Source organism: Lissotriton vulgaris, chromosome 2_1, assembly GCF_964263255.1.
Source record: "Lissotriton vulgaris chromosome 2_1, aLisVul1.2, whole genome shotgun sequence".
In the NCBI taxonomy this organism is placed as follows: Eukaryota; Metazoa; Chordata; class Amphibia; order Caudata; family Salamandridae; genus Lissotriton; species Lissotriton vulgaris.
The window spans coordinates 471,778,390-471,802,324 of record NC_141687.1 but is presented as its reverse complement, the minus strand read 5'-3'; the positions used below and the strand labels follow the sequence as shown (position 1 = coordinate 471,802,324).

Here is a 23,935-nt window from a genome sequence, read left to right as displayed (position 1 = left end):
ATGTCCCTATGGAAATTAACATGGGGAAAACACGTTTTGGGACCCCCCTTTTTTCTTGGCCCCCGCTTGACGAATCCCCCCGAAACTTTCAGGGAAGGAGGGGAGCGCAGCGAGGCAAATTTAAGGGAAATTACGGGCAGATCCCTCAATCGGCGCCAAAGTTATTCCCAATAGAATGCTTGGAATTTCCTATGGTAACTAGGTCCTAACTATATATACCTACTGGCGACCGCCAGTAGGTAATATATATATATATATGCATAGTTGAGAACGAAACGCGTAGATGTGTTTGTTTGGAAGATAAAAAATTCTAACTTGAACGAACTAATTGCTGTGGTGCCATCTGTTGCTTTCTCAAAGGAAGTGTGGTGAATAAATATATATATATTACCTACTGGCGGTCGCCAGTAGGTAGTTATAGTTAGGATTTTTTTCAATGTTAAATCTCAAAATTCTATTTGGAATAACTTTGGCACCGGTTGACGAATCTGCCTGAAAATTTCCTGAAAATGGCCTCGTCGAGCTCCGGTCCTTCCTTGAAAGTTTGGGGGGGATACGTCAAGCGGGGGCCGAGATAAAAGGGGGGTCCCAAAACGCGTTTTCCCCATGTTAATTTCCATAGGGCGGTCGATTTCACTTTTAACCCGAACGGCTGAATGGATTTCCACCAAATTTGGCAAAATTGTAGGGATTGGTAGCCTGATGTGCCTTTGCTATGTCTCAAGATATGTGCTGCAGTGGATTTTGAGTAATTTAGGTTCCAAAAAATATATATATCTATAGCAGCGCACCGGTGCGCGCACCAGGGAGCGCTCCGGGCGCGTGACGCGAGGTGCGCATGGAAAGCTGATTGGCTCTCGGGTGTCTGTAAACATTCGAAACAGTCCAGAGCGGCCGCCATCTTGTGTCTCGGTAAAATCGAGACATAAGAGGTGGCTAAAACAAAGGGGGAACTGACCATAAGGCGTCAGGGATAGACCCCTTTGACCCCCTAGGTTTGATGTGGGGGCTATAAAAGGGCCCCGCGGGGCATTTAAATTTTTTTTTTTTTCGTTTTGCGCGGGGGAAGCGCCCGGTGCGCGCACCGGGGAGCGGCCCTGGGAGCGTACTATGATGAAAAAAGGTGACAGAGTTTTTAAAAAATGAAGTTTTGATTTAGAAATTGGAGGTAGTTCTAAAAAGAACTTTTTTTTTTCTTCTTTTTGTTGTTTTATATTTTTTTTGTGTTTTTTGAACTTTTTTTGGCTTTTCAAAACAGTTTTATATTTTTTTTTGTATTTTTTTAGGGGGAGAAACAAAAAAAGGGAATTGAAACTGGCTCAACTGGAGCAAAAAAACAAAAAACCCAAAAAATTACTTCTTTTTGGGGCACTTGTGATTATCACCTGCAAGGACGATGAGCTTAACGCTTTTTTCGCCATAGGCGATAAGCTTGCCACATGCAGAACAAGTGATTTTAAAATCAGCAAATCTCGGCTGAATGCAAGGCATCACCTCGGATGTTTCTGGTTCTGATGAAGTGGGTTGGTTTCATTGGGAGGGGGTCCTTGATGACTGGGGGAGGTTACTGGCCAGTTCCCTGAACTCTGCACGAGAGTAGTTGATTGGGTGCTTTCTGGTCATGTGCCGAATCATGGTATAGTTACCAAAAGAATATTTTTTGTTTGGGTTGCCCCGTGAAAGTTCATCATTGCAGATGAGGCAAGTCACCTTGGGCGCATTCACCTTTTTTTTCCCCTCTGGGATTGAAAAAAACTCCCATACAATGTGTGGTTTGGGTTTGTATGGGGTATTTTCTTCTGGCAGCCATCTTCTTCTCCCCTCCTCCTCTTCCTCTTCCTCCTCCTCCTGTTCTTGACCACCAATATAATTTGGAGCTGGTCCTCTTGGTGGTTGTGGTGGTGGTGGTGGGGCAGATGCACCAGCTGATGCTACTACTGAAGCCATTATTTGGAGCAAAAAAGTAGAGAGAGCAACAAACAGGTCTTCCTCAGTCAAAGGACAAAGTCAGAATAAGGAAAAAAGGTGGGGTCTTTCATCATTTAGAAAAAAAAACTGTCCTGAACCAATGAGAAGTGTTATTTTCAGGTCACAAGACCAGGGGCTTCATCATTATGAAACTAAAACTGTTATGAACCAATGAAAAGTGTTATTTTCTGCTCACATGACCCGACGCGCTTACGCTACGCGCCCGGGGCGCGCCCGGGGGCGCGCCCCGGGTCGCGCAGCGTAAGCGCGTCAGAAGTTTACGTTGTGCGATCGTATTCGCTCGAGTACTTCCGGGTGCGCTTACGCCGTGCGTATCACGCGGTCGCGGCTACGCGATACGTCACGACAGGTAGCCCTATTCTGAAGTGGTTTGTAAAAAAATTAACTTTAGAAAAATATGTATTGTGCTACATTGGGCTTAATATATGTTAGAGCCAAAATGTAGCCCAAATGTAGCCCAAAGTAGCCCGATGTAGCCCAAAGATGGCCACCAGAGACCAAAAATTGTAAATGTAGCCCAAATTTCAACTAGATGTAGCCCAACTGTAGCCCAATGACAGAATGTACCAGAGTGTTAAAAAGAACAACTAGAGTGCTAACAGTCTTATTTATAAAGTGAAACTTATAGTTAGGAATTAGCATAGAAGTGGTCCAAGCTGCAGTCACCTGGCTCACAGCATTACTTGGCAGGCAAGGTCGTTTTGCAGGATGTTACTTACAGCGCAGAGCAGAGCGAACATTTTCCAGACCCACTGGGGTGTTATATTTTTTATGAACAATTACACTCTGAGAGCAGCTCACTGAAGCGTGATTTACTCAACTACAAGCACCAGCAGGCTCCGGGGGTGCCCACGCCCACTGGAGCTGGTGCTAATAATTGAAATACTCCAAGGCTCCACACAGAGTTCACAAAGCCTCTGAAGAAAGGCTCGGGGGGAGCATGAAACTCGTCAGGCTTACAAATTGAAGGGGACTTTGTTCTTATCTTTTCACGCTGGTTTCCTGCAATTAAAAACAAAATTTTGTGAAACCTACCTGTATGTTGGCTCTTTAAAAAGGGATGATTCTTTCTGTGGATTTGTTTACCGGCCAGCCCCAGTCAGAGAAGAGCCCTAACCACATAGAAGTGGTCCAAGCTTGCGTCGCCTGGCTCACAGCATTACTTGGCAGGCAAGGTCGTTTTACAGGATGTTACTTACAGCGCAGAGCAGAGCGAACATTTTCCAGACCCACTGGGGTGTTATATTTTTTATGAACAATTACACTCTGGGAGCAGCTCACTGAAGCGTGATTTACTCAACTACAAGCACCAGCAGGCTCCGGGGGTGCCCACGCCCACTGGAGCAGGTGCTAATAATTGAAATACTCCAAGGCTCCACACAGAGTTCACAAAGCCTCTGAAGAAATGCTCGGGGAGAGCATGAAACGCGTCAGGCTTACAAATTGAAGGGGACTTTGTTCTTATCTTTTCACGCTGGTTTCCTGCAATTAAAAACGAAATTTTGTGAAACCTACCTGTATGTTGGCTCTTTAAAAAGGGATGACTCTTTCTGTGGATTTGTTTACCGGCAAGATCCCGGTCGGAGAAGAGCCCTAACCACATAGAAGTGGTCCAAGCTGCAGTCACCTGGCTCACAGCATTACTTGGCAGGCAAGGTCGTTTTGCAGGATGTTACTTACAGCGCAGAGCAGAGCGAACATTTTCCAGACCCATTGGGGTGTTATATTTTTTATGAACAATAACACTGGGAGCAGCTCACTGAAGCGTGATTTACTCTACTACAAGCACCAGCAGGCTCCGGGGGTGCCCACGTCCACTGGAGCAGGAGCTAATAATTGAAATACTCCAAGGCTCCACACAGAGTTCACAAAGCCTCTGAAGAAATGCTCAGGGAGAGCATGAAACGCGTCAGGCTTACAAATTGAAGGGGACTTTGTTCTTATCTTTTCACGCTGGTTTCCTGCAATTAAAAACGAAAGTTTGTGAAACCTACCTGTATGTTGGCTCTTTAAAAAGGGATGACTCTTTCTGTGTATATATATATATATATATATATATAACCTACTGGCGGTCGCCAGTAGGTAGTTATAGTTAGGACCCATTTTCCATAGGAAATCCGCAACATTCTATTTGGAATAACTTTGGCGCTGGTTGACGAATCATCCCGAAATTTTCAAAACTGGTGGAGTGCTCCGGTACACTCCTATCCTGAAAGTCTTGGGGTGATTCGTGAAGCACCTGCTGGGAAAAAAGGGGGGTCCCAAAACGTGTTTTCCCCATGCAATTTTCCATATGTACCATTCATCGCGGCTACAGCCCGAACGGCTGAACGGAATTACACCAAATTTGGCAAATTTGTAGTCTTTGGTTCAGACTTGTGCCTTTTGCTTATATGGTGTAAATCTGTTCAGTAATTCCTAATAAAATTACAATTAAATGTACATAAATATCTATGGCCTCGGTGGATGCGTGAATTATAAGCGCACCGTCCCGATCACGCGCAGAATTCTGATTGGCTATCAAGTGGTTGTCAACATTTGAAACCAGGAAGTGTAGGCAACCATTTTGTGCCCCGGTAGAAGCGAGGATCTAGAAATTAGTGGAACAAGTGTTTAAATTGTATAAAGGGGGCAGGTAAGAAATATTTTGACTATCTAGACCTGTTTAGGGGGTCCCACAAGAGCTCCTAGGGCCCAAAAAAGATATATATTTTTTTGTTGAAAAATGTGCGCTCGGTGCATGGATCCTCGGTATAAATTTTAAAAAACGAAGCACGGGCTCCTGTGCTTGTTTAAAAATTAGCTACCTGGGAAGGACCAATCCTGTGGTCTAAAATATTACATTTGAAGCGGGGCAGAGAAAAAAGGGCGGTCCCAAAACGTGTTTTCCCCATGCAATTTTCCATAGGAACCGTTCATTGCGGCTACAGCCCGAACGGTTGAATGGAATTAAACCAAATTTGGCAAAGAGGTAGTCCTCGGTTCAGACTTGTGCATTTTGCTTAAATGGTGTAAATACGTTCAGTAGTTTCTGAGAAAATTACAAGTAAAAGTACATATATATTTATGGCCTCGATGGATGCGCGCACACTAAGCGCACCGTCCGGTTCACGTGCTGAATGCTAATTGGCAGTCAAGTGGTTGTCAACATTTGAAACCAGGAAGTGTTGGCAGCCGTTTTGTGCCCCTGTAGAAGCGAGGATCTAAAATTTCGTGGAACAAGTGTTCAAAATGTATAAAAGGGGCAGGTAAGAAATATTTGGACCCTCTAGGCCTGCTCAGGAGGTCCCAGAGTGCCCAGCTTACCTGACCAGCCATGTATATTTCCACCAACCTCCCATGCACTCAACCAGACACTCACTAGCTCATGTCCCATGCACATACAAAGCAGGTCAGGAGGTCAAGCAATCACCACTTCTAAAGCATAGAATTACCACTCACACCACATTAGAGCCTGGTACTCTCTGCTCGTTTTCTGCAACAAGCTAGTCTCACATACCTGCTCCATCGTGAGTTAATATGCACTATTAAAATATACATAAAATAGCAACATAAGATAATATGAAAATCATACATGTGCACTGCAGGCACTTGTATGATAAGGATTGAAACCTTGAGCTGAACTTTGTGGTCTAGAGGGCTACACCAAATGACTATAGACAACTTTCTGCACAGTAGAGGACTGACAGAGGTGGCAGTAAAATCTATATAATTGCAAGATAGGACTTTTTAACTGTCTATCTGTTGCCCACTACAGAGAGTAAAATACAGGCCTGTCCCACATTTTTCTAAATGGGTCTGCCAATCCCCTGGACTGGGTCTTCACTTATCCATGTGAGACATGGATGTTGCATGTGTGTATTTTACTCATGTGAAGGATGCGTGTTGAGGGTGTAGGTAAGCTGTGGCCACTCCAGGTTCCATGTTGTGCCTACTGTATTCCAGTGGTACCTTTGATGGCAGCTTGGAGGACGAGCCCAGACAGCAGATTTGGGCTTTCCCCCAAAAAACACCAGGGATCATTTAAAATGGATAAGACAGACAAGTGTTATGGAGAGGAAGCAGAGAGTCCCTGTGAAGCTACAGTTTCTCTGCCTTTTGTCACAGGTTAGCTAAGTGGGGCAGCCTCCCTTGAATTTGTTCTCCTATTCTGTTTTGCTCATGAAAGGCAACTCAAAGCTTCATCCCTAGCTTCATGCTCACACTTCATGACAAAGACTTTGGCTGCACCAGTCTCAGTGGAATAATCAAGAGGGCAAAACTCTCCAGAATCGTACTAAGGAGCGATAGGTGGTATACGTAATAGCTGTTCTAATATTGTAAAAAGATGAGGCAGAAATTTCCAGCTAGGGTGCCAAGATTGTTTTCCTCAATAGAGGGTCCTTACACCGATCATGACCAAGAAACTTTTTGAGCTTCTGGCTTTCGGGCAATCACTTCCAACTTCCCATGTCAGTTTCAAGACCATAATCTACAGACTTTGAGACAAGGAGAGGTTTCATGGACCCTGCTTCGAGGGAGAGAGCTGACAGACTGTTCTGAGGGGCAGTGAAAGTGGTCTTGAATTAGCAACACTGATCAGAAGGAAAGGGACCCTGGAGAAACTGATGTGAGAACAGCCCAAACCATCCACTGATGTCTCCAGGAAGGACCTGCACCATTCCACAGCAGTATGGCCTAGGCATTTTGAACTGATCATGCAGGGGAGCCGAACTGCATACCTCTGTGCATTTAGGGTACAGAGAAAATCATAGCCAGCCAGGTTACTCAACTAAAAATCAGAAAGGAACCACACAACCTTAAAAGAAGCTCTAACTACAATATGTGGTCCCCAAGTTAAGAATTAGGAGCACAGGTGGAGAATCTAGCCTCCTAGGGGTCCTCCATCAAGGCTGCTCACAGGTACAAAAAAGGATGGATACCTAGTTTGTTTGGGTGATGTGTTAAGGCCTGAGGAAGATCCCAACTTCAATAATCTAATCAGCCCTAAGCACTGCAACTTCATAGTATCCTCCTCATCTAATGGTAAGCTGTTGCTGCCTCCTCTCGCCTTCCATCTGTGCCAGGGATACTGCTCGTGCACCAGCCAGTCAGACCACAGCAGAATCAATGCCTCCTGTACTTTGTGCGTGTGCACCACAGAAAACAGTATGCTGCTCCAGACAGACACTAGCGCTGTCTGCAATGAAAAGAATGCACATCAAATACAGAGAAGGTACTGTGTGTGATTGCACCCCGAGAGGGGATGGAACAATAACAATAGTTGAGGGGCCTTCTGCAACTCAAACAAATTATGTTTCCAGGCTTCTCCACCATAGTTGCTCCCATGAATCTCTTTTCCTGAATTGATCAAGTGCCAAGGTGCATTACCACTAAAGACTGCCGCTCTGTCATTATTGTTTCTCATTAGTATCAATGATGAATGTCCACTGTTGTTTCTGGTCAGTAATTGCGTTGTGTGCAGAGTAGCAAAAAATGACTTTCTTTTTATAAAGTACATCATTGGCTAGACAGAAATATATTTATTGTTGGCGTACGTCTGTTACATTCTGAGTCTCCAAACTACACCACCTCTCAGAGAAAGCCTACAGAATAGCTTCTCTGAAGATCAAGTGCTAAAGGACAGAGGCGTAGCTAGAGATTGTGGCACCCGGGGCTATCCCTCAGATTGCCGCCCCTGGGGGGGAGGCTGTGGAAAAAGGACCAAAAGACACGTAGTATCGCCGCTAATAGTTACCTCGATCATGCAGGTTACATGCACATACATAACACGGTCCAAGGCTACACAGTTAAATACACAGGTGACCGGCAGTACAAAGGAGAACACACAGACTGCCACCCAGCAGGATTTCAGGAAAGGCCTAAAAACATAGTTATTCGATTAACCTCCCTCATCAGCGGCACCGCCCCCACCTCCCAGTGCCTAGATACCCTCACAGGTGATAAGTAGCGCTATGCAAATCCTGTTTGTTTGATTGATTGACACCCAATTTCCACACATCGTTTGTGCAGTATATTAGTTGTAGCTGTAAAACTGTTTGTCTTTACAAGTTAAGTGACCACTTTAATGGAGATTGTGCTGTCTGTATAAATCTCTAAACCTATTGTTAATCCAAGCAATGATAATAATTCCAGTCCTCGTTTCACCCCTAGCCCATTCATCTAACCATCACCCTCATCCTAGTTGTAACTTAATTCTTTCTAACACTAATATTAACTGTCACTTCAACTCAAACTCTAATACCAGCTTTAAGGCAACCCCTATCTCGTGCCCTAACTCGAGAATAGCAGACCTTATTTCAGTGCAAGATTTGTGCATGCTGTGGTGCCTTATGTTAAAAACAAGATCTGCAAACCTTAGTCCATTCTCTAGTTGTCACCAAGTCGGTATGTGAAACTGCCCTACTCACTGGCCTATCAAGCCTGGCTTCCCCAACATTATTATTAATCTCAGCAGCAAGGCTTACTGCAAACATGCAAAGGGCTGACCACAGCTCATCAGTTAGAGAATGTCTGAGTTCGCTCCCAGTAGAGAAACACTGCATACTCAGGACGGTGTGCATAACCTTCAAAGCCCTTCACCAACCTTCCTAGCATCAGCACTTACACGTCACTGGGCAAAACAGAAACCCCAGAAACAAAGAAGCACTGATGCTTGTAGGTCTGAAATTCAACATACAAAAATCGTATGGCCTTATCTAGAGATTGGTGAATGGAATACTCTACCACACAGTGGCACATATTCTGTGCTCTGTATACAAAGGCTATAGGCTACGATCCAATAAAACTCCATATTCATGCATCATAACACCTAATACTAACACTTACGTTTGTGACATTTAATTGCAGCTCTCTCCAGCACCTGCACTGCCACATATGCAGTCTCATTTTTAAATCAAATATTGTAGCGTGAAGAACAAACTGACGACTTAACATTAACTATAAGACAACACGTCTTTGCTAACATGGATTTATATGACTTGGATGCATTTCTCAAAATATGTATCTACAAATTGTAAAATTCTCCGATGTCATCCTGAACATTTCTTTAGAAATATGTATGTTTATTATTTGGAATCATTTCTCAATTTTCTTTGTAAAAAAAAAAAACTGCAGTGTACTTTAACGTCGTCTGCGTGTGGTATAAAATGTCAAATAAAGAAATAAAAATGCAGAAATTACAAGCATTCGCAGGGTTCTATACTTTATGGAATGTTCTCCGACACCCCACTGTACAACCTGCGGCCATGTCTATGTTTCTGCAGTTGCAGGGCAATGCCTGCAATGTTCAGCTCATGGTTTGTGCACGTGGATGGGCGCAGCTAGCACCGGAAGCACAGGTAACAACAGCAGGCCGGACATAAAGGAAGGCAAAGTTAGTCAAATCTGAACTAGGGAATGGCGGAGTGAAAAAGGTGGGAGTGGCGCATCCCAGCCCCCACCTCCCCGCCAGTCTTCCACCGTGTTGGGAAGGCTTTGACTGCGTGATCTGCCATCTGTACCTCTTCTCTCTGCTGTACTCTCACACAGGATGAAGAGCCCAGTAATCTCCCTTATGCTGCCGATCCGCAGCCAGCAGCCGGCTTGCTCGGGCCTGGTCCAAGAATACTCCCCCCTCGTCACCACCCACCTACCTTGTTTGTGAAGGAGAGGAACTTACTTGACACAAAAGTTGTTTAGCCCCCTATTCAACTGGATGACTTGCAGGACTGTGGCAGAGGAAACACCAACACCCCCTCTATCGCTGGCAGCATTCCCTCATTGCTGTCAATATGGCGAGTCAAAGGCGTCAGACCGGCCCACTCTTACTGAGCACGAGGGCAGGGTGCCAGAAGTGGCAGCATGCCGCCCGGCAGTACGCGGGAGGTTGGCATTGCCCAAGAGAGACTGTATGTTCTGACTTCGGTGACCCGGTTGCAACTCGGGCACCCACCACACCACCACCACCACTATGCTAGGTGGTGGTGCCTGCAGCATGCGTGCAGCGTGCGTGCAGCGTGCATGCGCTACAGGCAGCAGTTGCGAGCAGGTGGCCTTGCTTGCACTTCAAACGAGCATGCGGCTCTGGTGGCCCGTTTTGGCGGCCTGTATAATTTATTTGGGGACACTGACTGACAAAGTGTCAGACAGTGAGTGTCCCCAAATAAATTATAAAGGCTGCCGCAATGGGCCACCAGTACTGCGCGGCCGCCGCCCCCAAAACAGTGCAGCCTGGGGTAGTCCGCCCCCCCTAGCCGCGCCACACCTAGAGGAGTGTACTTTGGGCTCGGTTTTAAGCTCAATAGTGAGGTAAAGATCTCCTTCACCAATGATAAAAAGACTCTGATTGTCCCAACCTGAGCCCAGTAATCCATTTCTGCCCTGGGACTCCTAAAAACACTCTCACAGATCAATGTATTGATTATTTGTACAGTTTTTGCCTGGCTGAAGAGAGATATACTGGCAGAGGAAGGTACTGAGGTACATCGCTCATAATGCCAGCCCCCTAATATAACTCTGTAAAAATAGTTGTTGTCCAGAGATTTTCATTTTTGATTTGTGTTTTTGGATCATTAGAGAAGTAATTTAGCTTGAGTGGACATTGATGATCTGGGCTGAATTTTTCTGTACGACATTTTAAAAAATGGCGGATGTGTTGCAGTGATGATGTAATATTTCAGGAACCATAAGACCTTTTTACTTCACTTTGGTATCAAAACATAGGATTTGAGGGTCAAGTAGTCTTAAAACTCCTCAGCGCAGCCTTCCGCCATTTTCCAAAATGGTGGCTTTAATAGAGGAAGAAGAGACATATATAGAAATGAAGCAAATAATGGTTTTTAATCCTTTTTATGTATACACCAAACAATGTTTATGATCTGAATTAAAAAAAATATATATATAAATCCTTTTTTAGTCACACTTTCATAGTTCACTTTATTTATTTATTTGTTTCGGCAATCGCTTGTGGTACCATTGCTGAATGTTGAATATTTGAGAAGAGCATATCGACGGACATCTTTTTCTAGCACACGTTTTGCAAGTACATGTCCAAATAAGTTCTGTGGGTAGAGGCTTTAGAAAATTTGTAGGTTTTAGTACCCATCAATATCTTCCCAACAAAATGCACACAGATCTATTTCTACACATGCATGATCCAAAACATTTACACATCTTATGATAAAGCAGAACGCTCTTTTAATGTGCCCATGCACAGAATATGATGTTGGTGGAAGGGCACTTATTGGGACTGATTTCTTAAACTCACTGTACCAAAGATTGTCATATGTATGACAGTCGGAACTCTTTTTCCACACACGCACAAGGTATTTTTATATGTCTGTAAAGTCACATTCTTCATCTGTCTCAGCAAATCCTTTTAGAAACTTCACAGGCTCAGCAGTTAAAGCTTCAAGATTTGTTTCAATTTTGCACACAGTGTCATCACCAGTAAGAATATGTGCCTTGATATGAACACTGCATCTCTGAGTCAAGTTTCTTGTACAGAATATGAAGCAGGATTAAGTGTCTTTTCTTGCATGTTCCATAACATGTTCATAACTCTGATAATCCTTGATTTATGAATATTGCAACAAATCTAAGTAGCATTAAGAGCATAATAACAACGTCATTTGACAGTACAATGACTAAACAGCCCACTCCACATGTGACACAGAACGAAGGTCACCTTCCTCCATCTTGCTGTTAAGTTCTTGAACAATATTGCTCATATCTTTTGAATATACTTCTGCAGGCACCAAATCATTGACAATCATTCCACTTGCAATAATTGGAAATTCAGGGACTCGTTTATGAGAAGTGGTGCATCGCTTCGTGAAAGCAGCAATGCACCACTTCTCAGTGCGCTCTCCTTGCGACACCTTGGATGCGTCATATTTACTGTATGACGCATCATGTCGCAAGGAATTACAGCTACGTCAGTATGCAAAAGTGGCACATTGCTGGAGTTGTGTTGGAAGCGTGATGCAACTCCAGCAATGTCCCTTTCACATGGGGCAAGCCCCATGTGTAAGGGCCTGCGTCACCCTTACCCCTGCCATGATGTAGGCAGAAGGTTTTGACGCATTGGCATCATAGAAGTGGTGCAGCAAAATCTCATAGATTTCACTGCGCCACTCCTACGACCCTTTCTTGTGGGGGAACTCCCGCCCTTCATACATTGCACCTGATGCAGGTATAATGTAGTGCAGGGGTTTACAAAGTGACGCATTTACCTAGATGCATCACTTCGTAAATATGCCACAAAATGGCGCATTATTTACGCCACATGCTGCGCCACTAAAAGTGAAGCAACAGCGGCGCAAAAGTGACACAGGAGCTCCTAATTAAGCCCCTGAGTGTTCACTGAAGCATCAGAAATGTTTGTTACGTGTCTGACCAACAATTTCCTTGGAGCATTCCTGTGATCTTTGGATCGTATGTTCCAGTTTCATATCTGGAGCCACAGCATTGAACCTTCCCTCTGTATCTTTCACCACAAAATGTCTTGGATGAATTTTCTGTAGAGGTATAGTTTTTCCACTTATAGCAGAGAGTGTTGGCGGCTGAGGACGGCTTGAGCACGGTGGCGGACAAAACCCTCAATATGGAAAGGGTTCTGGCTCTAATTCAAGCTAAAAATGAGGATTTGGAAGCTCACTCTCGGCGCAACAGCCTCCAAATTACTGGGCTGCCAGAATCAACCAACGTGGAGAAAATGGAGACATTTGTTGAACACCTGATTTCAGGCATCTTTGTAAAGGAACAATTGTCCAGCATGTTTATTGTAGAGCGCGCTCACCATTCATTAGCGACTAGGCCAGTTCCGGGGGCACCTCCTTGCCCTATAATAGCCCGATGCTCAATTATAGGGATAGAGATACTATTTTACGCCTGGCCAGGGAAAAGGGCACCATTGTACATCAGAGTAACACACTGGCTTTTTTCCCGGACTTCACGGTGGCAGTCCAGGCAGCCCGGAGGGAGATTGGAGCGGTAAAACAGTTTCTGAGAAGTGAGGGTGTTCCATATGCCATGTTGTACCCGGCCCAATTGCGGGTTTGAACTGTCAAGGATAATACAATCTTCTCTTCAAAAGCGGCCATGGAGCATGCTAAGCAATTGAAGCGACGTAGGCGAGACTCGGAGACTGCACTTGAGGAGCTGGAGTAGTGGGGAGTTCAACCGGCTGGTACAACAGTCGGCGCCTTGGAGCCTGACAATGGTTCGGTGTTATATCTCTCTCCCCTGGCTGTCACAATGCGAAATGTTCATGTTATGTTTGATTATTATGTACACGTGCTGGCTATAACTATGATCTTTGGAATGCATTGTCCTTCTGGTGCTTGTAGAGCAACTTTAGAATATACTACAAGAAGGTAGCGCAGGGGACATGATTGGCATCTGGAGACTGTGGCAGTTGAAAGGCTGGATTTTTGCATCGATATGCCACCCTCTGATATGCTTGTTTTATTATTTGCTTCTCAGAGCAAGGCCTGTCCTTTGTTGGGTGGCTGGACTATTGTGCTCTACGATTGAATTTTGCACCGGCCGACCTGTACAGGACAGCTGCTATTTGGGACCTGTAGGCCTCCACTAGTACCTGAGATCTCAAAGGAAGATTTACGCCTTGGTATTCTCTTTTGGTATAATTGGATTGGGGTCCTTGACCGGGGATCCTTACTTTCACCCAACTGAATGACATTTATTATTCCTCTAAGATGTATGGCTGGCTGTCTAAACATCACAGTGGTGACTATAAGTTTGCTATATGTGGGATGCAGGTTGTATTGTTTTGTTCTTATCTCTTGGTCAACTCCCACTAATGTGGGAGTATTTTGTCTCTACGCCCCCGCATATGGGTATACCCCGCATATGGCTTGTATTTCTGGGGGGGAGATGGGGGATGGGTAGGGTCATGGGGTGGCTTTGACATGTTTGGGGTGCTGAAGTGGGAGTAGGATGGGGAAGTTGGGTTTGTACTTTGCAATGTGCTGGTGCTGGGGGGGACAGGGGTGGTTGGTTGGGGGATGTTACTCATGTACAGCTGTGTGTGGCGCACGCACAAGTCTTGGCGACTGTATTTGAAAGCGTGCTATTGGGTCTCTGCTATTCTATTACAGGTTACTACTCAGTGATCACTGATGGATAGGGTAGGTACACTTACTTGGCTTACTTGGAACGTCAGGGGCTAGAATAACCCGAAAGAGACTAGGCAGGTTCTGGCATATCTAGATCGCCATAATGTTAAGGTTGCCGTCCTACAGGAGACACATCTCACAGGACATACTGCGGCATCTGTGGCCAGGAAATGGGCTGGGGTGCGCCTTGCTTCCTCCTATTCGTCTTATGCATGGGGAGTCATGATATTGATCAAAAAGAATAACGCATTTGTATGCACGCATGAGGAGATTGACAAAGAGGGCAGATACATAATAGTGCAGAGGAGACTGTGTGGAACGTTGCGGCTACCCTGGCTAATATACAATTGAAAGTGGATGAGTATAATGAACTGACTGAGCAGGAAGTGAAGCATTTGGCTAGGAGATGTTGGGCCCGGCATTACGGTGACGGTGGAAGACTGGGGCGTGTGTTGGCTGAGAGGATCACAGAGCCTTGGGCTAGGTATTGTGGGGTGCAGGAACTCATGGAGGATGGTAGGTCTCTGACAGACACTGACGAAATATTGGGACAATTTGTTCAATACTACAAAGCAATGTATGGGAGTAGGAAAACAGCTGGTGAGGAGGAGATCGCACAGTATCTAAACAATGTGGCCCTAGTCTGGCTGTCGAAGGGTCAGCAGGACTTCATGATACATTCTTTGACTGCTGAAGAAATTAAGGATGCAATAGCTGCTTTGCCGAATGGGAAGGCAGCGGGTACAGACAGTCTTCCGTCTGAATTTTATAAGGAGTATGCTGAAGTGTTACTGCCTCACTTAACGGCCATGTATGAGGAAGCATTTGAACAACAGCAGCTCCCTGTCATGCTTAGAGAGGCATTGCTTCTTGCGTTACCTAAACCGGGCAAACCCCCGAATAAGTGCAAGTCTTACAGACCGCTATCACTCATGAACACTGATTTTCAAAATCCTTACTAAAGTTCTGGCGACACGGCTGCGCCTATTGTTTAACGTTATGGTTCTTCCGTACCAATCAGGGTTTATTCCTACGCGGTCTACTGCCCATAACTTGAGAGCCTTATTTGCTGTCCTGCACTTGCTTAAACCGGAACTACCGGCGATGGCAGTCCTGTTAGACACTGCTAAAGCGTTCGATTCGGTCACGTGGATGTACATGTTTGCTGTGCTACACCGCATGGGGGTGCCCTTCTTTTTCACTAGCTGGATAAAGTTACTATATGCGGACCTAGTTGCCCGGGTGAGGGTTAATGGCCATGTCTCGGAGGCCTTTCCAATAAAAAGGGGTACTAGGCAGGGGTGCCCGCTCTCGCCTTTATTATTTGCCTTTGTGCTGGAGCCATTAGCATGTGTGTTATGGCAAAGACATGCTGGTTCACGCTGCGATGCTTACAATGGCCATTAGCAGTTTCAATGTATGCTGACTATATGGTACTGTATGTACGGGAGCCAGGGCAATATTTGGACTAGGTTATCCGGGAATATGTCTGTTTTGAATGGTTCTCCGGTTTAACTATTAATTGGAGTAAATCCATAATATTGCCTCTCACGCAAGGTACAACACCGTTTGTTCTGAACTACCCCTTGGAGTGGGCATCTGACCCTGGTCGGTACCTTGGTATTTGGGTACATCGGGACCCGAAAGAAGTTATCAGGGCTAACTATGGGGTGGCGATATCCAAACTTTAGGATCAGGTGGCTAGGTGGATACGTTTCCCTTTTCTTTCGCGCACAGGGTTGTCCTGATCAAGATGGTGGTGCTACCTACATTTTTATATTTATTTTTCAACGTCCTGATCACTCTGACGAGTTACTTTTTCGCCACGCAACACTCCTTATTAATCACGCTTGCATGGGGGTAAGAAGCCACGCTTACGGTGGGAAAAGCTGACGAAGCCCTATGAACTGGGCGGTTTTTCAGTACCAGATATGTATTTATACTATCTCTGTGCACAGGCACACTTCGCTTCGTATTGGCAGATTGCGCCACCATTCACACCACATGTGGCGGTTGGGCTGGCGCTGTACACCCCTTGCCCCTCAAGGCTATGATAGTGAATCCATACTCGGTGTATGACAGAGGTGAACGGCTCGAGCGTGGGCGGAGCTGGGGAAAAGAGCAGGGCAGCTACCATTGTACGCTCCTGCAGTGCCCTTGTTGCATCATGCCGACATATCGGTGACAGGCGAAGCTGGGTCTCTTAAAATATTACAGAATGTTGGGGTGCGTGTCATGGGCGATGCATTTACAGGAGGGACTTTTATCACGTTACAGAGCTTTTGAAAGAATGGGCTAAACGAAGTCATGGCCACGTTTATCTACACCAGACTTCGGGCCGTCATGCGTAGTCTGTACCAAAGCTTTCCTGCTGAGCCGGCAGCCCTGGGGTTGTTACAGCTTCTTTATACCGTCGATACTAAAACCAAATTAGTTTCCCGACTATACTATACCTCACAGCTAGATGAAGATGGCCCAGTATCTTCCTCCTTGGCCAAGTGGGATGAAGGTCTTCCAACTCCATTGACCGATGAAGAATGGGAGGAAAGCTGCAGGATGACGGGGAGCTTCGCTGTGAATGGCAATTTCAAACTCATACATTATAAATTCCTCCACCAGGTGTATTATACTCCTGCTCAGCTGCATAGATATGGCCTGAGGGACTCTCATTGTTATGTGTGCGGTAAGGCGGAGGGAGCTGATTTTGTGCATCTGGCATGGGTTTGCTCTAGAATATTTGTATTTTAGGAGGGCGTGACCGGGGCGCTGTCTGCCATGACAGACGTTCAGATTGAGTGTGATCCTAAAGTGTGCCTGTTGGGGGTGGTATCCAAAATCCCAGCGAGAGTGCGCAAGTTGGTGGTGCCACCTTTGCAATTAGCTAAACGCAGGGTCGCCCTATGCTGGGGTGGGAGGCGGGCACCCAGACTGTGGCGATGGTTACAGGATCTGGCATATTGCTGGGACCAACTTGCTTGCTATTATGAGGGGTTACCGTCAGCGTCTCGACTACGGGACATCTGGGAATCTTATACCACATATATGCTGGCCCCGGTAACTGACGATTAAAAGAGTACAATAATTGTATATTGCGTATTGTGTGCACGGCATTGCTCTTCTTCGGATAGGCAGCCTGATGCTATTGCTGGCTCTTGGTTAATGAAAATGATGCCCTAAATTGCAAATGACGATGTTAGTGCTAAATAAGGAAGATATGCTGGATTTATTGATGCAACCCTGCTAGATGTATTCCCTGCCACCGATACTCATGCCTGATGTATGTAACTAGGACCACTTGATTGTTCATTGTACTGTATGGGAAGACAATGTATGCACATTTCACAGCTGTACTGTGTTTTTTTGTTGTTAAAATGATAAATAATTTTTTTTTTTTAAAAGAACATCAAATCTCTGAGTCACAGAGTGAACAACCCTAGATAAAAGCCCTGGAGACCATGATTTCCTGGATGGTAGGATTTTGCATCTGGAGAAGAAGTGTGAAGAGATTCTAACCAAGCAAGAAAATCATTGAGAACAGGTAGTTTTGCTATAATATCCAGATCAGGGGCCTGCCACAGAGTGTAAGACATACAAACATTCACCCACAAATCTCCATGGGATGAATGGCAGATTTACTTTGCCAAACTTGACATACTGTTACTAGGTGACTCATCTAGCTACTTGTTTGAATGGGGTCAGATGAAGACAGGGAAGCACGTGTGCTTTGTGGACCACCTTACAGCCGGGGCCTCGCTTAGGAGGCTTTGTATATGGGCTAGATAAGAAACACAGAAGTTGGGACTTAAACAATTCATCTGTCACTAGGGTAAAGCTTGGTATATCTGCCAAACTGGTTGAGAGTAAAGCCTTCCTTACATACCCATCTCCATTCTCACTCATCTTCCACAACCTGGACGTTACACTGGTTGCTAGAATAAGAGTTCAAGGCATGACAGGACAGTAAATGTCTGATGGTGAGATCACTATTCAAAAGAGAGTAAACTGAAAGCCCTGGAATAGATAGAAAAATTAATACGGGGTAACTGAGTAGAGAGAGTCAATTACTTTCATGTAGGACAGTGTGTAATGTCGGCTGCTGTGAGAGTGTGGGGTGGCAAGAGATTGCTCAGCTTCCATGACGTGGATGCTAAAGAGGTCCACACTAAGCATCTACAGTCCACTAGATAGAAACTCATACCATTGAGTCAGCAGGGAAGGCACCTAGTCAAAAGCAGTGAGAGACAGTCCGAGGTAAGGAACTTTCAGAGGACGCTTGTCGTCATATTCACTACAGGGCACACAAAACCATCTGAAATGCCAAGGGGAGGGAAACATTATGCAAAACAATAATAAATTGGTATCATACCCCTGCAACAAAAAGAAAATCATCAGACAGGACAAGCTTTATTTCTGCGAAAGGTGCTGTGAAGCAGAAGACACATTACTTCACTTACTATGGGATTGTAGTAAATTCGATACCCTCACGGATGCTGTTCTGGCAGCTACAAAGGATATGTTCAATATACCAATCTCACAGGGCCTGGGCGTAAAATTATTGGCGTTTCTGTACCCTGGGGAGAGATCACTGAGGGCTGTAAAGGAGAAGTAAGTGGCAATGACTTTAGGGATTGCTATCCAAGCGATTCTGGCACTATGAGGAGAGAAAGGTTTTCCACATGGCAACACAGTACATTGAGAATATGGGACTGTCTTGCTGTGGGGAAGAGTACAGCCTCATTGCAAGATAAAATGTCTTGCTTACCTCACAGTTGTAACCTGGTTCTGGATCATCAAAACTATGTGGTAAGTCTTTCCGTTCAACCCCCCACCATTGCGCAAACAAGTAGCCCTAGTGCTAATTTCATCTAGGCTTGATTATTATAATGCGCTTTACCTTGATATTAATAAGATGGCACAAACAATGCTGAAAATGGTGCCAAAATGCAGCAGCAAGACTGACCTTATACAACCACAAACATCAGTCCATCTCTAGAGGATTATTCGAACTTCACTGGCTGCTGGTGAAAAAGAGCATTATGTTTAACGCACAGTGTATTGTTCACAAAGCCTGTATAATGCAAGTCCTGGAGGGATCAAAACCACATTTCAATGGCACACGTCAATAAGAAATCTTCTCTCGGCAGACCATAACTTGGCGGTGGTCCCCAGATTTTGTAAAACAAGATGGGCAGGCAGAGCCTTTTCGGTGGTAGCAGCTAAGCTTTGAAACTCTCTTCCTTGTCAGCTTACCTGCCTGAAGATGCATAGTCCTTTCAGGAAGGCCTTAAAAACCTGTCTCTTTACCCTTTAAGGATGTTAGAATTAACTGAGTAATTTAGAGCCAGCTAATTGAGGAGTTGCATATCAGGACTCACTGCTAGCGCCTTGACACCGTGGGGCATTTGTGCGCTCTAATAGATCACACTCTTTTCATTTCATCTCATCCCTTATTTCATGGAGCTCACATGCATGAAATATTTCAAGGTACCACTTATAAATCAATGAGAGAGCTCCAAGATGTAGAGGAGAAAGATATGTTGTGTATTGTGGCTCTAAATGGATGCCATACACTGAATGTAACTCTATACAAGGGGTTTGAGAGGATTGCCACCGCAACATGGATTTTTTAATATTTATACTGGAAATCCTACCTCTAAGTCAACAAGTGGATCTAGATACAGACAGTGGGTGTTACACGGATGAAAAAACAAATAAACAGTGTTAATCCTAAATCGCTAGCTGAGTGTCTTTCTTCATGACTTAGTCCATGGTCACACTCTGTCACAATTTTAATGTGGCTGTTCTTACAGGCTATGTGCGTGTGTCTGCAAGTCAGGTGTTTTTGCAGGTGGTGTTTTCGAATAAACCAAATGATCATGAATATTTATCCTGAATATATGTAATATTTGTCTGTTTTCTCTTCTTCTTTGCAGCTCAGTTCTCCCTACACACCGGAGTGAAAAAGTGGAGTGCAGAAATCTGAAATATGAAAAGAGAAGCTTAATCTCTGTACAAATAGGAAGCTTTTGTCAGTATGGTTTTTATAGCAACCTCATAAAGCAATATAATTCATGAACTGTATGTGCATGAAGAGGTACTTTCCACAATCCTCTAAGAGGCAATGGATTGTGTGGGGGAGGGAGAATAAACTTAAAAAGGGTATTAAAGTTGGAGTTTTATTCTAAGTTGATAGTTGTATCTAAAAATGTTGTCAGCATTTTCCTTCATTCATATTTCAACAGAAGAAACGGAATCATTAGAATGACTAACTCGTGTATATTTCTGTCACAAACAGTTTAAAAACACTCCTCCAGCAGGAGAGGCGGGTTCGTATGTGGGAGCCACTTGATGTTGATTTAAGATAGCAGAAACATAGACAGCACGGTAGTTTTTTTTAAAGTATATTCTCAATGTAATGCATGCATACATCGTTTTTTTCAGTTCAAAAAGTACCAAAAGCTAAGATCTGTGTTGCCCTGTGTAACCTATTAAGTTATGAAGTATGTTCTTCAGAGACCGTTTAAAGGAACCTTCCCAATCCTAAAACGGTAGTACAATCCAGGCTTCCTTAAACGTTTTAGAAATTAATCAAGCGTTTGTAAGACACTTCATAAAGCTAAGTCTGTAAGCTAGACGTGTCATGTTGCCAAAGAAGAATACATATCCTGAAATTCTGCCTATAAATTTTCTAGATCTAACTAAATCAAACTTTAATGCCAATGTATATATTTGATCTCTTTTCCTACTGTAATAAAAACTGATTTTGAAGATTACGTATTCTTAAAAATGTTATTAAATGTAGTTCATACTTGTTTTAAACTTTCCAAAAACATTAATGAAGGGATCATGGGTGCTTTGTTGCATTTAGGAGTGGACTGGCCTTTAGGAAAACCATGGGGACCTAATGTCATCAGCGGAGCTTTTTTAGCAAAGAAGTGCACGCGTTGCAACACGTGCACATCTTGGCGATTTCCTTTCAGGAGCGCGCAGCGCCATATGGTGGCGCCATATGATCGCACGCCCCCCAAAGGAAATCGCCCATGCCCCTCCCCCTGCTGCTACTTTCACTGCCGCGCGGCTTTACTGCTACGCGGCCAATGCTTGTTTTGTTTGGTTACCAAAAACCGGATGACACCGACTCACGGCAATCTCCAGTGATGCCTGGTGTTCATTCCGGTTTCGGCTGGATACGACACTACTTAATGGCAACCCCATTACTCATTACTCACAAACCCAGTAGCTGATTGATGTTTTTCCCTCTGAGGCGGAAGCCGGAGGTTTGCTTGCTTACTTGCACTCTGTGTTATCTTTACAATAGAAAAAACGATTGATCACTAATCCGTTTATTTTTAACATTGTATTATATTTTAATCAGGTGCTATTTTACACCTCCGCCCCCCCACCTCAATGCGAGATTAATTCGCTGAGGCTTTTGTACATTTCTTCCCACAGCGCTGCTGTACTCAGGCGCTGGGAAGCTTTCACGATCACTTTGGGCGCCATCTTTCATTGGGAAGGCTGGCCGGTTTGCTCTGCGCCCCTCCCACCCTCCTCCCGTTCCCGCCCAATCCATGCATATGAACAACAGATTTGCCCGGCCGCGCCGGCGGCGCGCCGAAGGCGCGCCAAAGGCAAGCCCGTCTGCGCCCGTCCGCGCCTGGCCCGGGCCTAGGGCCACCCCCCCTGGTTCGCCCCCCTTGCCCCCACGTATTCATTACTCGGCCGCCCAGCTCCAGCGTCTCCGCCCCACGACCAGTCAAACATGCACCATATCCCATCCAAACTCTTTGTCCACTAACCCAGTCACTTATTGCCCTGGCTGTCACACCATGATACCTCCCATCCGCAAACCCCAGGGTGGTAAGCACCACTCCATAAAAACCCATATTATAGCACTCACGAATGTCCGCTCGCGTGGCAAACATAGCCAAGACATTCACAAGTTGATCCATGATTATAAAATAGATCTTCTGTTCATGACAGAAACATGGATGGGCCAAGCATCCGATCCGGACCTAGTCATAGCCGTTCCGGCAGGGTGCACCACCCATAGATTAGACAGGCAAACCAAGAAAAAAGGAGGTGGTATTGCCATTATTGCTCGTGACACCTACACTGTAAGGTTCACTATTATTCCACAGACATCCTGCGAAGCCATAGAATTTGCAATCAAACTGTCCCCATCATACACCTTTAAAGGGATCCTCCTTTATCGCCCTCCAGGGCCCAGACACGACTTCATTGGTGCTTTTAGGTCCTTTTTGGAAACGTCTGCACTTGAGAATTCCTTCACCATTCTAGGTGATTTTAACTTTCACTTTGATGCTCCTGACAACCCCGATACAGCCACGCTATCAGCCGACCTGTCTACCTTCGGCCTTATTCCCCTGGTACATTCCCCCATGCACGAAGGAGGTCACACGTTAGATGGCATTTTTTCCAATGCCACGGGCTTCCAAGTCACACAAATACTTCCCTTATCTTGGTCTGACCACCACCTCATCCTGACATCACTACAAATACACGACTCCAAGGTCAACAAATTCAACCCCAACCCTCGCCAACCCTATTTGGCATGGGATGACATAGATGAATGCAGGCTGAAGACCACGCTCAATGACACCTTCCCCACGTTATCGCCAGACCCCAATACTGCTACTTCCCAATATCACAACTGGGTTAGTTCAGCAGCCAAAGACCTGGTTCAAGTTAAACAACGGTCACGTAATAGATCCACCCCTTCGGCCCCGTAGTATACGGATGAACTACGCACACAAAAGCAACAGTGTCGAAACAGAGAGAGACACTGGCGGAAAGATTATACTCAGGAAGCCAAATCCATGTACAAAGAGTCGGTAGCTAAATATAAAAATCTCATTTTTGACGCTAAGAAAAAGTACTATTGTAACAAAATCGAAGCCGCTCAAAACTCGAACAAATGTCTTTATGAGACCACTAAACAATTAGCAGGTTCTTCTGTGGATCTCACACCTCCCCCGTCCCAAGCTCTTTGCGATGCTTTGTCCAAGTTCTTCTTCAGCAAAGTTGACGACATCTATCGGATCTTTGCCAATTCCTCAACCCTTTCCCATAGGTTCCCCACCCACCTTGACGGACCAATTTTTCACCAGTTCAGAGAAGTGACTTGCTCTCAGGTATTAAATATCGTATCCACCATCAAATCGGGGTCGGCCCTGGACCCCTGTCCCATGAAGGTTCTGCAGCCTATCATGGAAGCAGTTCTTCCAGCCATAACTGATATCTGCAACTCCATGTTTTCTACAGGCACTTACCCGGATACCCTTAAGAAAACACTCATAAAACCGCTTCTCAAAAAACCCACCCTTGATAAAGAAGAACTTAAAAGTTACCGACCCATTGCTAGTCTTCCACTACTAGCCAAAATAGTGGAGAAAATCATGAACGCACAACTTTCTCTCTTTATAGAGGAAAACAAATGTTTGGACGAATCTCAGTTCGGCTTCCGCCGTTTCCATGGAACTGAAACCGCCTTGGTCAAGGCGGCGGATGACATTAGATCCATTCAGTATGCGGGAGGCACAGCTTTCCTGATCCTACTGGATCTATCGGCTGCCTTCGACACGGTTGACCATACCACCTTGGTCGACCGTGTCGAGAGTATAGGCATCTGAGGCAACGCTAAAAATCTTCTTGCCTCCTTCCTGGCTAATAGGACCCAGGTTGTAACTGTGGGACCTTTTGAATCCTCCCCCTTGTCACTGCCATGTGGAGTTCCTCAAGGCTCATCCCTCAGTCCGACACTTTTCAACATTTATGTGTCGGACCTTGCCAATGTCATCAGAGCA

General features: G+C 45.0%; 1 protein-coding gene across 1 annotated transcript in view; it reads left to right on the top strand.

Annotated features, from left to right (window-relative positions):
* STAT4 (signal transducer and activator of transcription 4) overlaps nt 1-20,169 on the top strand; it is an 836,765-nt gene extending 816,596 nt beyond the window's left edge. Inside the window, exon 24 of the mRNA XM_086955386.1 lies at nt 20,042-20,169. Within this exon, the coding sequence (XP_086811512.1) occupies nt 20,042-20,068 (27 nt within the window). The 3' untranslated portion in view covers nt 20,069-20,169. The remainder of the gene's footprint in view (nt 1-20,041) is intronic.
* Nucleotides 20,170-23,935: the final 3,766 nt, after the last annotated feature.